Here is a 15,940-nt window from a genome sequence, read left to right on the forward strand (position 1 = left end):
GAGGAGATCTCGGCTTGTGAGGAGATCTCAGCTTGTGAGGAGGACAACAGGCAGAGCAGAGAGTCCCTCATTCTGCCCGGGTCACAGAACCACCAGAGTCCTGCAGAGACTGAACAGACTGCAGAGAAACCAGACCATCTGAGTCTCACCGAACACACAGTTCACAAGGATCCTCGGACTGAAAAACAGAAATTAGAAGATTCTCAAACCAAACCAGATCCACTAAAACCACATCCTCCAAAGTCCAAAGACCAGCAGAGCCACCAGGATCACCCTTCAACCTCACATGAGAGGCATCAGGACCACCAGGCTCCTCCTCCTCCTCCCCTGACCACCAGGCAAGCTCCTCCTCCTTACCCGAACATCCAGCAGCCGTGTTCTTACCTGAACGTCCAGCGGTATCCTCCTCCTCACCTGAGCGACAAGGGGGCTCCTCCTCCTCCTCCTTACTTGCACTTCCAGCCATCTCCTCCACCTCCTCCTCCTTCTCCTCCTTACCTGGACACTCAGGGGGCTCCTCCTCCCCTGAACACCAAGCGAGCTCCTCCTCCTCCTTACCTGAACACCCAGCAGCCGTCTCCTCACCTGAACATCCAGAAGGTTCCTCCTCCTTCTCACAGAAATCCCTACCAGGCTCCACCTTCTCCTCAACTGAACATCCACCAGGCTCCACCTTCTCCTCAACTGAACATCCACCAGGCTCCACCTTCTCCTCAACTGAACATCCACCAGGCTCCTCCTCCTCTTCACCTGAACATCCACCAGGCTCCTCCTCCTTACCTGAACTCCCAGCAGGATCCACCGGTCCAGGCTCCACCGGTCCAGGCTCCACCTGTCCAGGCTCCATCTCTCACCAAAGAGGTGTTGTGTGACCAGGTGGGGCCCCGCCCTCTCGTTCCTTCCTCAGGTGACCCTAAACTGTGTGGCTTCCTGCAAAAGCAGGGGGGGCCCCTGAGGGCCTGGAAGCAGCGCTGGTTCACCTACGAGGAGAAGCAGAACCAGCTGTTCTACTACCGAACGCCGCAGGATGTGACGCCACTCGGCCGGGTGGAGCTCTGCAGCGCCACCTTCACCTACCCGCTGAAGGCCGAGAGGGGCACATTCCACATCAGGACGCCTGAACGCACCTTCATACTCAAGGTAGGAGTCCAACAGTCCACAGTCTCTCTCCACAGACCTTAACACAACAACCAGGTAAAGCTCACCTGGTTTAAAGGTTAAACCGCATCAACCAATGAACTCATATTCAGAGATCGTCATGGAAACAAGCCTCCCTTTGCAGCTGTGAATCAAACATTACTTAAAGGTCTGAATATAATATATATATATCCCGCACACATCACAGGCCGTCACCCACGAGCTGATGTTCTACTGGCTGCAGCAGCTGCAGGTGAAACGCTGGCAGCACAGACGTGGTTCCACCTGTCAGGACCCGACAAACCACAACAACAACAACAACACTGCAGGTGAGAGAAAGCTGCATTCTCTCTACTGACCACCAGGGGGCGACTCCTCTGGAAAACGACGATGATGGTTCTACTGGTCTGATGATGGTTCTACTGGTCTGATGATGGTTGAACTGGTCTGATGATGGTTCTACTGGTCTGATGATGGTTCTACTGGTCTGATGATGGTTGAACTGGTCTGATGATGGTTCTACTGGTCTGATGATGGTTGAACTGGTCTGATGATGGTTCTACTGGTCTGATGATGGCTGAACTGGTCTGATGATGGTTGAACTGGTCTGATGATGGTTCTACTGGTCTGATGATGGTCCTACTGGTCTGATGATGGTTGAACTGGTCTGATGATGGTTCTACTGGTCTGATGGTGGTTGAACTGGTCTGATGATGGTTCTACTGGTCTGATGATGGCTGAACTGGTCTGATGATGGTTGAACTGGTCTGATGATGGTTCTACTGGTCTGATGATGGTCCTACTGGTCTGATGATGGTTGAACTGGTCTGATGATGGTTCTACTGGTCTGATGATGGTTGAACTGGTCTGATGATGGTTCTACTGGTCTGATGATGGCTGAACTGGTCTGATGATGGTTGAACTGGTCTGATGATGGTTCTACTGGTCTGATGATGGTTGAACTGGTCTGATGATGGTTCTACTGGTCTGATGATGGTTGAACTGGTCTGATGATGGTTCTACTGGTCTGATGATGGTTGAACTGGTCTGATGATGGTTGAACTGGTCTGATGATGGTTGAACTGGTCTGATGATGGTCCTACTGGTCTGATGATGGTTGAACTGGTCTGATGATGGTCCTACTGGTCTGATGATGGTTGACCTGGTCTGATGATGGTCCTACTGGTCTGATGATGGTTGAACTGGCCTGATGATGGTTGAACTGGTCTGATGATGGTTCTACTGGTCTGATGATGGTCCTACTGGTCTGATGATGGTTGAACTGGTCTGATGATGGTTGTACTGGTCTGATGATGGTTCTACTGGTCTGATGATGGTTGAACTGGTCTGATGATGGTTCTACTGGTCTGATGATGGTTGAACTGGTCTGATGATGGTTCTACTGGTCTGATGATGGTCCTACTGGTCTGATGATGGTTGAACTGGTCTGATGATGGCTCTACTGGTCTGATGATGGTCCTACTGGTCTGATGATGGTTGAACTGGCCTGATGATGGTTCTACTAGTCTGATGATGGTTCTACTGGTCTGATGATGGTTGAACTGGTCTGATGATGGTTCTACTGGTCTGATGATGGTTGAACTGGTCTGATGATGGTTCTACTGGTCTGATGATGGTTCTACTGGTCTGATGGTGGTTCTACTGGTCTGATGATGGTTCTACTGGTCTGATGGTGGTTGAACTGGTCTGATGATGGTTGAACTGGTCTGATGATGGTTGAACTGGTCTGATGATGGTCCTACTGGTCTGATGATGGTTGAACTGGTCTGATGATGGTCCTACTGGTCTGATGATGGTTCTACTGGTCTGATGATGGTTGAACTGGTCTGATGATGGTCCTACTGGTCTGATGATGGTTGAACTGGTCTGATGATGGTTGAACTGGTCTGATGATGGTTGAACTGGTCTGATGATGGTCCTACTGGTCTGATGATGGTTGAACTGGTCTGATGATGGTCCTACTGGTCTGATGATGGTTATACTGGTCTGATCATGGTTGAACTGGTCTGATGATGGTCCTACTGGTCTGATGATGGTTCTACTGGTCTGATGATGGTTGAACTGGTCTGATGATGGTTGAACTGGTCTGATGATGGTTGAACTGGTCTGATGATGGCTCTACTGGTCTGATGATGGCTCTACTGGTCTGATGATGGTTGAACTGGTCTGATGATGGTTCTACTGGTCTGATGATGGTTGAACTGGTCTGATGATGGTCCTACTGGTCTGATAATGGTCCTACTGGTCTGATGATGGCTGAACTGGTCTGATGATGGTTCTACTGGTCTGATGATGGTTCTACTGGTCTGATGATGGTTGAACTGGTCTGATGATGGTTGAACTGGTCTGATGATGGTCCTACTGGTCTGATGATGGTTGACCTGGTCTGATGATGGTCCTACTGGTCTGATGATGGTTGAACTGGCCTGATGATGGTTGAACTGGTCTGATGATGGTTCTACTGGTCTGATGATGGTTGAACTGGTCTGATGATGGTTCTACTGGTCTGATGATGGTTGAACTGGTCTGATGATGGTTCTACTGGTCTGATGATGGTCCTACTGGTCTGATGATGGTTGAACTGGTCTGATGATGGCTCTACTGGTCTGATGATGGTCCTACTGGTCTGATGATGGTTGAACTGGCCTGATGATGGTTCTACTAGTCTGATGATGGTTCTACTGGTCTGATGATGGTTGAACTGGTCTGATGATGGTTCTACTGGTCTGATGATGGTTGAACTGGTCTGATGATGGTTCTACTGGTCTGATGATGGTTCTACTGGTCTGATGATGGTTGAACTGGTCTGATGGTGGTTCTACTGGTCTGATGATGGTTGAACTGGTCTGATGATGGTTGAACTGGTCTGATGATGGTCCTACTGGTCTGATGATGGTTCTACTGGTCTGATGATGGTTGAACTGGTCTGATGATGGTCCTACTGGTCTGATGATGGTTGAACTGGTCTGATGATGGTTGAACTGGTCTGATGATGGTCCTACTGGTCTGATGATGGTTGAACTGGTCTGATGATGGTCCTACTGGTCTGATGATGGTTATACTGGTCTGATCATGGTTGAACTGGTCTGATGATGGTCCTACTGGTCTGATGATGGTTCTACTGGTCTGATGATGGTTGAACTGGTCTGATGATGGTTGAACTGGTCTGATGATGGCTCTACTGGTCTGATGATGGTCCTACTGGTCTGATGATGGTTGAACTGGTCTGATGATGGTTCTACTGGTCTGATGATGGTTGAACTGGTCTGATGATGGTCCTACTGGTCTGATGATGGTTGAACTGGCCTGATGATGGTTGAACTGGTCTGATGATGGTTCTACTGGTCTGATGATGGTTGAACTGGTCTGATGATGGTTGAACTGGTCTGATGATGGTTCTACTGGTCTGATGGTGGTTGAACTGGTCTGATGATGGTTGAACTGGTCTGATGATGGTTCTACTGGTCTGATGATGGTCCTACTGGTCTGATGATGGTCCTACTGGTCTGATGATGGCTGAACTGGTCTGATGATGGTTCTACTGGTCTGATGATGGTCCTACTGGTCTGATGATGGTTGAACTGGTCTGATGATGGTTGAACTGGTCTGATGATGGTTGAACTGGTCTGATGATGGTTCTACTGGTCTGATGATGGTCCTACTGGTCTGATGATGGCTGAACTGGTCTGATGATGGTTCTACTGGTCTGATGATGGTTGAACTGGTCTGATGATGGTTGAACTGGTCTGATGATGGTTGAACTGGTCTGATGATGGTTGAACTGGTCTGATGATGGCTCTACTGGTCTGATGATGGTTCTACTGGTCTGATGATAGTTATACTGCACTGATTTTTTTTTAAAAGATTTTAATGTGTACATCGGTGCCACAAAATCAGAATGTGGCCAACTGACATAATTTTCCTCTTTTTCTCAATTAGTTATTGCTTGTTAAACCAAAATATTTCATTCACATTCAACTGTTTTAAAGAATCATGTTGATTCAACATAATTTGTTAGTTACCGTAACACCATTTTATTGTGTAATGTTAAAGTAATTGAATCATGTCCAGGGTACCTGATTTTCAACTGTAAGTCCAACTAGATTTCTTAATGCTATTATTCAAAAAGGTATTATGTAACTTGAAAGCAATTTTATTATGTCCCTGATGTCTGAGTTAGGTCTGTATATCTAACTTGATTTGTTAAAGTAAATTCTATCCAAACATATTGGACATCGGTTCCATTTTTACATGTGTGCAAATACAAAATCAAAAGGAAAAAAACTGATTTGCATTGACAAAAAAAGGCAATGAGTCAGACTTCTGTACTAAAAGTTTGGTATAGTGAGCCTTAAAAACTTTCATACAAAAACTGGACACTGTAAACCCTGCATCAACAGCAGTGGATTCAAACACAAATGCATAATAATGCAAGCCACACAACTGTTTTCACAGTGGATTCACAACAAAAATAATGTCAATTCTGCATAAAGTGCAACATATTCACAATACATATAATGTAACCTTGCATTAACCCGTAGAGGCTTTGCAGAAACATGGTTGTCAATGGTTACAGGCTGCCATCTTGGGGGAGGCAACGGTTGCTATGTGCACTTAGAAAAAAGAAATAAATAAACACAAATGTAATAGTTTTGTGCCTTATCAATGGGTCTTGTAAACAAGTCACAGTGGAACATTAATATCAAGTTGTTTCCCCCATGTTTTAATGAATAATTTAGTATTCTACCACTTTAAACAAAGGCATTTTCTTACCATTGGTAACCATGTTCCTGCAAAGCCTTTATTGGAGCATAATACTTAAAACGGAACTTCTTGTGTCGACACTTCCTGCCTCCTTTTGAATATATTCTGTTTATCAGTCTGAGTTTGGTGCGGCTGTAAAAAAGCAGCTCACCTGGTCCTCAGGTATTCTGCCTCATAACTGAAGTCTGAGGGCTGCTAGCGCCCCCTGCAGGCTGGAGAGTATTTACTGTGTAAAATCTCAAAATACAATAAAACCAAGAGTTATATTATTAGCAATAATACATTTTACTAAGTAGATGAAACAATAACAAGTAGATATAAATATTATAAAAGTTCAACTACATTAATGTGAAAATATTCAAAAAGGTAATGAGGTATGATCAAAAATACAGATGAATGATTCCTTTAATATTGATCATCTGATGATAGAAAACCAATAGACTGACCTTGTTTTCTGCAGACAACTTCCTGCCGGTGTTCACCAGCCCGTTGGGTCTGGTGGGTGAGGAAGCCGCCAACACACCGTCACAGCGCACGCCGCTCGCCAACATGTCCATCAAACATCCGCTCATCGAGATCCAGTGAGTGACGTCGGTCTGAAGAGGAAGTGTTTGATATCAGCTGTGTTGAAAGTTAAGAGCTTCAATCATTGTGATGAAGAGACTCGGTTTCCCATGAGCCTCAGCGCTTCATGTAGCCGCTGATCACGAGGACCTTTGATGTCTTTGTTTGTGTTCAGGAACTCCGTCCACAGTCTTCGTAAGAGGGCGTCTCAGGAGTGGAGTCAGAGTCAGTTCTACGTGGACGTTCCACCGCGGAACCCGACCTCTGCAGAACCCAACACCACTACGAGCACGGACTCTAGTACAATGAGTAGTACCAGCACTGATACCAGTATGAATATTAGTAATACTCCAACAAACTAGTATGTACCATGTGTCATCCAACTCCTTCAGACCTGCTCAGACAAGTAAAATACTCTGGAACACTAACCTGTCCACTTGGGACTTGTTGACCTTAACTTGGGACTTGTTGACCTTCACTTGAGACCTGTTGACCTTGAGTTGGGACTTGTTGACCTTCACTTGAGACTTGTTGACCTTAATTTGGGACTTGTTGACCTTAACTTGGGACTTGTTGACCTTGAGTTGGGACTTGTTGACCTTCACTTGAGACTTGTTGACCTTAACCTGAGACTTGTTGACCTTAACTTGGGACTTGTTGACCTTCACTTGAGACTTGTTGACCTTAATTTGGGACTTGTTGACCTTAACTTGGGATTTGTTGACCTTCAGTTGGGACTTGTTGACCTTCACTTGGGACTTGTTGACCTTCACTTGGAACTTGTTGACCTTCACTTGGGACTTGTTGACCTTAACTTGGGACTTGTTGACCTTAACTTGGGACTTGTTGACCTTCAGTTGGGACTTGTTGACCTTCACTTGGGACTTGTTGACCTTAACTTGGGACTTGTTGACCTTCACTTGAGACTTGTTGACCTTCACTTGGAACTTGTTGACCTTCAGTTGGGACTTGTTGACCTTAACTTGAGACTTGTTGACCCTGACTTGGGACTTGTTGACCTTTACTTGGGATTTGTTGACCTTCACTTGGGACTTGTTGACCTTCAGTTGGGACTTGATGTAAAACCTCCTGTCACATTTCATTCTCTCCAGCTCCCAAGACGTCCATTGATGCTCCGCCCCCTCCCCTCTCATTGGCTGAGCCAGCAGGTCAGGCGTCCCCGGCGGAGGGCAGGGATTGGCTGTTTGACAGGAAGACGAAGAACCGCAGCTCGTCGCCCCTGATGTCCCTGTGCAGAGACGGTCTGTCCTCAGACCGGACAGCTCGTCTCCAGCAGGAGAAACAGATTCTCATGGAGGACGTCAAAGCTCAGAAGGTGATCAATCACTCAGTTATCAGATACATATCCCGTTATTGATGAGGTGTCTCCATGTGGTCAAAGTGTCTCCATTAACAGTCTGCTGACTGATCTGTGATCAGCTCCATAACCCTACGACCACTTTCACTGGATCCCCGTCATTCTGAAGAGAACTCCCAAACAGGAGTTGTGATTGAAACTCACCTCTTCAAGAAGCACTACCCTGAGCCTTCCTCGTAGCACTTTCTGTATTCGTATCAGTTCGCTGCACTTATTGAATTCGTATTCGTTTACTGCACTTATCCTATTCGTAGTAGTTTGTAACACTTATTGTATTCGTATTAGTCTGTTGCAATTATTGTTTCCGTAGTAATTTGCCTCTGCACTATACTTTTGCTCTGGTTTATGCTTTAAGATGCTTGTTTAAGAAAGGAGATGCACTTATGACTTCTGGTGACTAGTAGTTCTCTTGAATACCTATGTTGAATACACTTCCTGTAAGTCGCTTTGGATAAAAGCGTCTGCTAAATGACTGTAATGTAATGTAATGTTCTGAAATATGGACGTTTCCTCTGGATGGACATCAGAGACACTGAATGATATCAATATGTGTTTAACATTATGACCTGAGTTATGAAGAAGAGTTTAAGACTGAGGGTCGAAGATGCTGTTAATAAAGTTGATTTAAGTGATGGAAAGTAATCTGATTATTTTACAGTAATTATAACACTAATAATATTAATAATTATAATAATAATAATAATAGTTATAATGATAATGACAATGATAATAATAATAATAATAATAATAATAATAATAATGTGTCCAGGAGCTGGTGTGGATCCTCCACAAAGCCTTGGAGGCGTCTCAGCTGGAGAAGCGAACCTGTGCAGAGTTTCTGGCGGAGAAAGGCGAGCAGGAGCGCCTGGAGCTGCTGCGACATCGCGAGCGGCAGGCGGTGGACCTGCGAGGCCGGCTGGAGGAGGTGAAGAAGGAGGCGGAGGCCACGAAGAGGAGTCTGGCTCAGAGAGACGAACAGCTGGCCGAGCTGCAGGAGAACATCGGGATGCTGATAGAGAAGAACAATGCCAAGCAGGAGGTGAGGTCACACCTGAGGTCATCAACAGGTGAACCACAAACACCTGGTTGAACACCTGTGGAGTTTATTGTTTATCCATCGTCTCTATGGTTTCATGTCATCATCAGTCGGCAGACAACAAGACTCCTCATGTCTTTGCTCTGCTGCTACACCGCTGATCTCAGACCAGGTGTGCTGATTATTCAGGTTGGATGTGATCAGAAAGAAAAGAAACATGAATGATCCTTTAATTTACAGCAAACTATACAATGAAGAGTTAAAGTCCAAGTTCATCACGACACAATCCCACCACATATTAGTATAATTATACTATTACATATATTATATGTTTATAATATATGTAATAGTATAATTATACTATTACATATATTATATGTTTGTAATATATGTAATAGTATAATTATACTATTACATATATTATATGTTTGTAATATATGTAATAGTATAATTATACTATTACATATATTATATGTTTATAATATATAAGCCTTTCTGAAATCACTCTCAGTCTCACCTGTTCCGAGGTCAGATATTTGAACACCACCTCCCCTCCACCTGCTTTGTGTTTATATATCTGTGATGGAAGATTGTTCATTGATTTCCTCTGCTTATTTCCCGTCAGGTGATCATAAAGCTGTCTGATCAGGTGACCTCCCATATGTCCTCTGACGGCGGTTTGAACTCTCAGACCTTCGGACAGCTTCAGCAAGAGATCGAGAACCTGAAGGTGAACTCTTTGAACCATATGATGATAACAAAGAGAAGTATAAAAAAAACACATGAATACTGTCAAAAAAGATGGATCAACCACTACAAATGTTTAAGATCTCAACTTCCTGTAGGTCCAACGTGGACCAGGACGTCCACAGAGACACCTGAGGAGGTTAAAGAGTAGAGATAAAGGCTTCCTGTAGGCGTCAGTGATCCAGTTTAAACTGATCTGTCTTTGAATCTTTTTGGGTCTTCAGGACGATATCGAGGCGTACAAGAATCAGAACAAGTTTCTGAACTCTGAGATCTACCAGCTGACTAAACTGTGGAGGACCAGTTCTGAGCAGGAGAAGAGTCTGATGGTGAAGGTGGGTCCAGCTGGGAACACCTTCACAGTTTCATTAAGTCTGACCTGAGATGAGCTCATCTTCACGCTCTGTTTCCTGTCCTCTGATTGGCTGCAGTGTGCCTACCTGGAGGCCAGTAACTGTCAGGTGGAGAGCCGTTACCTGGGCATCCTGCGGCAACTGCATGAGACCAAATCTCTAGATCCGGTCCAGCGGGGGGCGGTCCAGAAGATGGTTGAGGAGGCCCTGAAAGGAGAGCTGAAGAGTGCCCTCAAGCTTAAAGTGGCCAGGTAGCGAGGACGGTCACAACACCTGTGGACAGAATAACAGGAACACCTGGTCCATTGATTGTGTGACATATGTGTTGTGTCCTCAGAGATCACGATGGGTACGGCTTCAAAATCATCCCAGAGTACGAAGTGGAGGACATGAAGCTGCTGGCAAAGATTCAGGCTCTGGAGATCCGCTCACACAACCTTCTGCATCAGGTATGAACCTGTAGACCTATGAACCTGTAGACCTATGAACCTGTAGACCTTTAGACCTGTAGATCTGTAGCCCTGTAGACCTGGAGCCCTGTAAACCTGTAAACCTGTGAACCTGTAAACCTGTAAACCTGTGAACCTGTAGACTTGTTTCCTGGAGTGTGCTGGAGGTCGTCGGACCTCAAGGAAGCCGATGTAACAGGATGTTTATTTAAAGTGCCTCTCTGGGTTTCTCCCTGCAGGAGGGTTCAGAGCGATCCCTGTTGAGTCGCTGGGCTCAGTACCTCGCCGGCAGGTCAGATGACCTCGGTCCCTCACCAGAGCTCAAAGGTCTGTTGCGAGGCGGCATCCCTCAGGAGTACCGTCAGCGGGTTTGGCTCTGGGTGGTCCGAGCCAGAACCAGGACTATCAGGGAGCGTCACCCACACCTCTATCAGCAGGTATGCAGGAAGTTTACACCTAATCCACACCTAATCCACACCTGTTCACACCTGTTCACACCTGTTCACACCTGTTCACACCTAATCCACACCTAATCCACACCTGTTCACACCTGTTCACACCTGTTCACACCTGTTCACACCTAATCCACACCTAATCCAGACCTGTCCACACCTAATCCACACCTAATCCACACCTAATCCACACCTGTTCACACCTGTTCACACCTGTTCACACCTAATCCACACCTAATCCACACCTAATCCACACTTAATCCACACCTAATCCACACCTAATCCAGACCTGTTCACACCTAATCCACACCTAGTTCACACCTAATCCACACCTAATCCAGACCTGTTCACACCTAATCCACACCTAGTTCACACCTAATCCACACCTAATCCACACCTAATCCACACCTAATCCACATCTAATCCACACCTAATCCACACCTAATTCACACTGTTCACTCATGTTCACACCTGGATAGGAACATGCAGGTAATAACCTCACAGTAATCCAGCTGCTGTGTTTCCAGTTGTGTGAGAAGAGTCGGACATGTCCTCATCCGGCCTCCAGACAGATCCAGCTGGACCTGCATCGCACCCTGACAACCAATCAGCATTTCTCCTCACCCTCTAGCCCCGCCCTCCAGCAGCTCCAGCGCATCCTATTGGCCTTCTCCTGGAAGAACCCTGCCATTGGCTACTGCCAGGGACTCAACAGGTGAACATGTTTTACTCCTACACACGTGAGGACCCTCATTGTCCAATAACTAGCTCCCAAAACCAAGTCTCAGAGACCTGACAAAATTAAACTGATGCACAATCTCATGTGACGTGTCATGTGACGTGTCATGTGACGTGTCATGTAACAACCCGTGTGTCTCTCAGGTTGGCGGCCATCGCTCTGCTGGTCCTTCAGAGTGAAGAAGATGCCTTCTGGTGTCTGGTGGCGGTGGTGGAGGCCATCATGCCTCAGGACTACTACACTAAGAACCTGGTGGCCTCTCAGGTCAGAAAACTGAATACATTACGTTCTTGATAGAACGGAGAACGCTGCTACAGAACCACGCTTCCTGTCTTCACTTGTAATAGTAACGTCTTTAAATTGGATTAAACAGGGTTTACTGACGTATTGTTTTTAAATGTATTTCTCAGTATGGAGCTCATATTTCCCATCTTTCCCTGGCAACATGAAAGCATCATCAGTGAACTGATGTCAGGTCTATAGCCCTGCAGCTCGTCAGGGACAAATATGATCAGTGTTATTGATGGATCAGTGTTATCTATCGATCAGTGTTATCTATCGATCAGTGTTATCTATCGATCAGTGTTATTGATGGATCAGTGTTATTGATGGATCAGTGTTATCTATCGATCAGTGTTATTGATGGATCAGTGTTATCTATCGATCAGTGTTATCTATCGATCAGTCTATCGATCAGTGTTATTGATGGATCAGTGTTATTGATGGATCAGTGTTATTGATGGATCAGTGTTATTGATCGATCAGTGTTATCTATCGATCAGTGTTATTGATGGATCAGTGTTATTGATGGATCAGTGTTATCTATCGATCGGTGTTATTGATGGATTGCTCATGAGTTTCTGTGTGTTCAGGCGGACCAGAGGGTGCTGAAGGACCTCCTGGCGGAGAAGCTTCCCAGACTGGCGGCTCACTTTGAGGATCACAGCATCGACGTGTCGCTCATCACCTTCAACTGGTTTCTGGTAGTCTTTGTGGAGAGTCTGCCCAGCGACATCCTGCTGCCACTGTGGGACGCCTTCCTGTATGAGGGCACCAAGGTACCGGACACCCGAACACACCACGTCAGTAATACAGAAATACATCAAAAATACATCAAAAATACATCAAAAATACATTAAAAATACAGAAATACCTAAAAGAATACAGAAATACATCAACAATACAGAAATACATTTAAAAAAACACAGATATATACAGACTCTCAGTAGAGTGCCAATCTCCCAGAGGTTCCTCTACGACGACTTCAGCTGTAAAGTTTGAATGAACGAACACAAACCCGTCTACACTGACGATTGTAACCTATGCAGATGTCTGTCCTCACTTTGTCTAAATGTCCTCACTTTGTCTAAATGTCCTCACTTTGTTTAAATGTCCTCACTTTGTTTAAATGTCCTCACTTTGTTTAAATGTCCTCACTTTGTCTAAATGTCCTCACTTTGTTTAAATGTCCTCACTTTGTTTAAATGTCCTCACTTTGTCTAAATGTCCTCACTTTGTTTAAATGTCCTCACTTTGTTTAAATGTCCTCACTTGTCCTCAAATGTCCTTAACTTTGGATAAGTTAAAAGTGTATTTTCTGATCAACCTGTAAGAGAAGTCAGCAGTAGAAGTATGACATATACATTGTTTCACACCTGTGTGGTTTGGTGGTGCAGGTGATCTTCAGGTACGCTCTGGCTCTCCTCAAATACAAAGAAGACGACATACTGAAGATCCACGACGGCGTGGAGATCTACCAATACCTCCGCTTCTTCACCAAGACCATCTCCGACGGCAGGTAAAGACTCACCTGATCTGACCTGAGAGATTCTACCTGTATATGAAATGATCCTCATTGCTGTGATGCTGCCACCTGATGGAGCTCAGACTTATAGCTGCAGATCAAAGACACAAACTGAATGACATCGATGAAAAAAACATAGTATATGGTTCACAGTACACAGTTTATAGTTTACAGTACACAGAACACAGTATACAGTACATGGTTTAATGTTCACAGTATACAGTATACAGTACACAGTACACAGCCCTGTATAATTAGGTCTTTAAAGGACCGTGTCTGTCTGGATGGATGTGTTAAACACTGTTTCCTCCGACAGGAAGCTGACCAGCATCGCCTTCAGCGACATGAACCCGTTCCCCGGCCGCCTGCTGAGGAACCGGCGAGCGCTTCACCTGACTCGCCTGCAGGGGGAGCTGAGGGAGCTGGAGGAGCAGCAGAGGGAGTTCGTCACGGAGAGCGCCGAACACAAAGACAAAGAGCTGGATATGGCGGTCAGCGAGGACGACGATGACCTCTGACCTCACGGACCACTTTATATCCTGATATATATGTATATATGTGTATTTATATACATATATATATATATATATATATATATATATATATATATATATATATATATATATATATATATATATACATATACACAGGCATATAGGCAGGGCTAAAGGAAACGCTGGTGAGCATGCTCAGTGGGACCAGTGATGACTACGATCCCTGAATTGTATTCTCTAAAGACGAACCATTTCTTCTCTCACAGGAATGAACTCTGGATCCGGTTCTCCACGAGTTAAACGAGCTTCCTAACGTTTTGAACTTTGACCCCTCACACTGCTGCAGGTCTGAGTCAGTTAAACACGTGTTTGTTACATTCGTTGTGTTTTCACAGTTTCTTGAGTCGTGAGTCTGAATGAGACCGTTAAATGTCTGAAATGATCCTTCACAATAAAAACAGACAGTGATGTCTGGCCTCTCATGGTCCTAGTCTGTGTATTTATATGGGGGGCTGATTTGTTTAATTTTATTCTGTGAATCTTAAATTCAATAATTATGATTATAGCTCCTTGAGTTGACAACTCATCTCTACGGATTGATGAATCCTAAGCAGTAAAACACAGACCTACAGGACTTCATAAACGGACTCTGGAAGAGAATCCACCTGGTGTCTGTAATGTGTCACTGCAGTCCATTGCTGGAATCGATATCCAGTCCCGGGTCAGCAGGACCAAATACAGACCGGCTTGTCCCAGTTCTTTGGCCTTACGTGATCATCTTCATCATTCTGCTTTGGGATCAAACTGGTCACTGCACACTGTGCACTCGGTCGGTTGGCACTGTGTCTCTAAGTACATCCTGTTCCGTCTCCAACCTACGACGCACCGACCAGATGAAGATTTGTTCCAGCGACTATTGAAAAGTGAAAGACATTTTGAAACTGGGAAACGTGCCATAAAGACCCCAGCAACTGTAAAGGAGGGTGATGAGATGATTCAGCATCCCGCTGAGAGAGAGAGGGAGAGAGGGAGACAAAGAACAAGGTTCAAACCAAACCTCCATGAAGAAGACTAGTTCTGAAGACCAAAGACGAACGAACCAGAACGAGAGATGGAAGAGTACTACCCTGAGCCTTCCTCTGAGCACTTGTTATTCCTATTAATTTGCTGCACTTATTGTATTCATATTAGTCCGTTTCACTTATTGTATTGGTATTAGTTTGTTTCTGTACTTTTGCTCTGGTTTATGCTCTTAGATGCTTGTTTAAGAAAGGAGATGCACTTTTGACTTCTGGTGACTAGTAGTTCTCTTGAATACCTATGTTGAATACACTTCCTGTAAGTCGCTTTGGATAAAAGCGTCTGCTAAATGACTGTAATGTAATGTAATGTAAGAGTTCGATCCAGACGAACTACTATCAGCCAAAGAGATCAGAAATTATGAAGCTCAACCTGGACAAAACCGAGCTACTGTTCCTCCCAGGGAAGGGCTGCCTGCACCGAGACCTGTCCATCACCATTGATGAGACCTGTCCATCACCATTGATGATGCCGTGGTGACGCCAACTGGGACTGTGAGGAATCTGGGTGTGACCCTGGACGACCAACTGTCGTTCTCAGCAAACATTGCATCGGTCACAGGCTCCTGCAGATTCCTCCTCTACAACATCAGGAGGATTCTCCCCTTCCTCCCTGAGGAGACGGTGCAGGTGCTCTACAGGCTCTGGTCATCTCCCGCCTGGACTACTGCAACTCACTACTGGAGCCCCGGCGTCGGCCATCAGACCTCTGGAGCTCGTCCAGAAAGCTGCAGCTCGTCTGGTGTTCAATGACCCAAGTTCTCCCACACAACTTCCCTTCTCCGTTCTCTACACTGGCTCCCTGTAGGAGCATCCAGTTACAGACTCTGGTGCCTACAGGGCAGTGAGAGGAACAGCTCCTTCCTATCTCCAGGCCATGGTCAAGCCCTACACCCCCCCACCACTCCTCTCGGGGTGACTGG

General features: G+C 45.4%; 1 protein-coding gene across 2 annotated transcripts in view; it reads left to right on the forward strand.

Moving 5' to 3' along the window:
* tbc1d2 (TBC1 domain family, member 2) overlaps positions 1-14,408 on the forward strand; it is a 16,112-nt gene extending 1,704 nt beyond the window's left edge. Inside the window, exons 3-19 of one of the 2 annotated variants that reach the window (XR_008531171.1) lie at positions 1-1,140; positions 1,346-1,466; positions 6,383-6,503; positions 6,662-6,816; positions 7,599-7,822; positions 8,634-8,903; positions 9,526-9,630; positions 9,872-9,982; positions 10,079-10,251; positions 10,338-10,449; positions 10,689-10,886; positions 11,429-11,616; positions 11,784-11,904; positions 12,513-12,698; positions 13,317-13,438; positions 13,761-14,123; positions 14,205-14,408. The exon at positions 1-1,140 is cut by the window's left edge and continues 149 nt beyond it. Coding sequence is in view for 1 of the 2 variants with exons in the window: in XM_054597339.1 (XP_054453314.1) it covers positions 1-1,140; positions 1,346-1,466; positions 6,383-6,503; positions 6,662-6,816; positions 7,599-7,822; positions 8,634-8,903; positions 9,526-9,630; positions 9,872-9,982; positions 10,079-10,251; positions 10,338-10,449; positions 10,689-10,886; positions 11,429-11,616; positions 11,784-11,904; positions 12,513-12,698; positions 13,317-13,438; positions 13,761-13,962 (3,549 nt within the window). In the remaining variant the exon portion in view is untranslated. Of the gene's footprint in view, positions 1,141-1,345; positions 1,467-6,382; positions 6,504-6,661; positions 6,817-7,598; positions 7,823-8,633; positions 8,904-9,525; positions 9,631-9,871; positions 9,983-10,078; positions 10,252-10,337; positions 10,450-10,688; positions 10,887-11,428; positions 11,617-11,783; positions 11,905-12,512; positions 12,699-13,316; positions 13,439-13,760 lie in introns of both variants that reach the window. The other variant, XM_054597339.1, reaches the window with a different exon arrangement.
* The last annotated feature ends 1,532 nt before the right edge of the window (positions 14,409-15,940 follow it).

Source organism: Anoplopoma fimbria, chromosome 4, assembly GCF_027596085.1.
Source record: "Anoplopoma fimbria isolate UVic2021 breed Golden Eagle Sablefish chromosome 4, Afim_UVic_2022, whole genome shotgun sequence".
In the NCBI taxonomy this organism is placed as follows: domain Eukaryota; kingdom Metazoa; phylum Chordata; class Actinopteri; order Perciformes; family Anoplopomatidae; genus Anoplopoma; species Anoplopoma fimbria.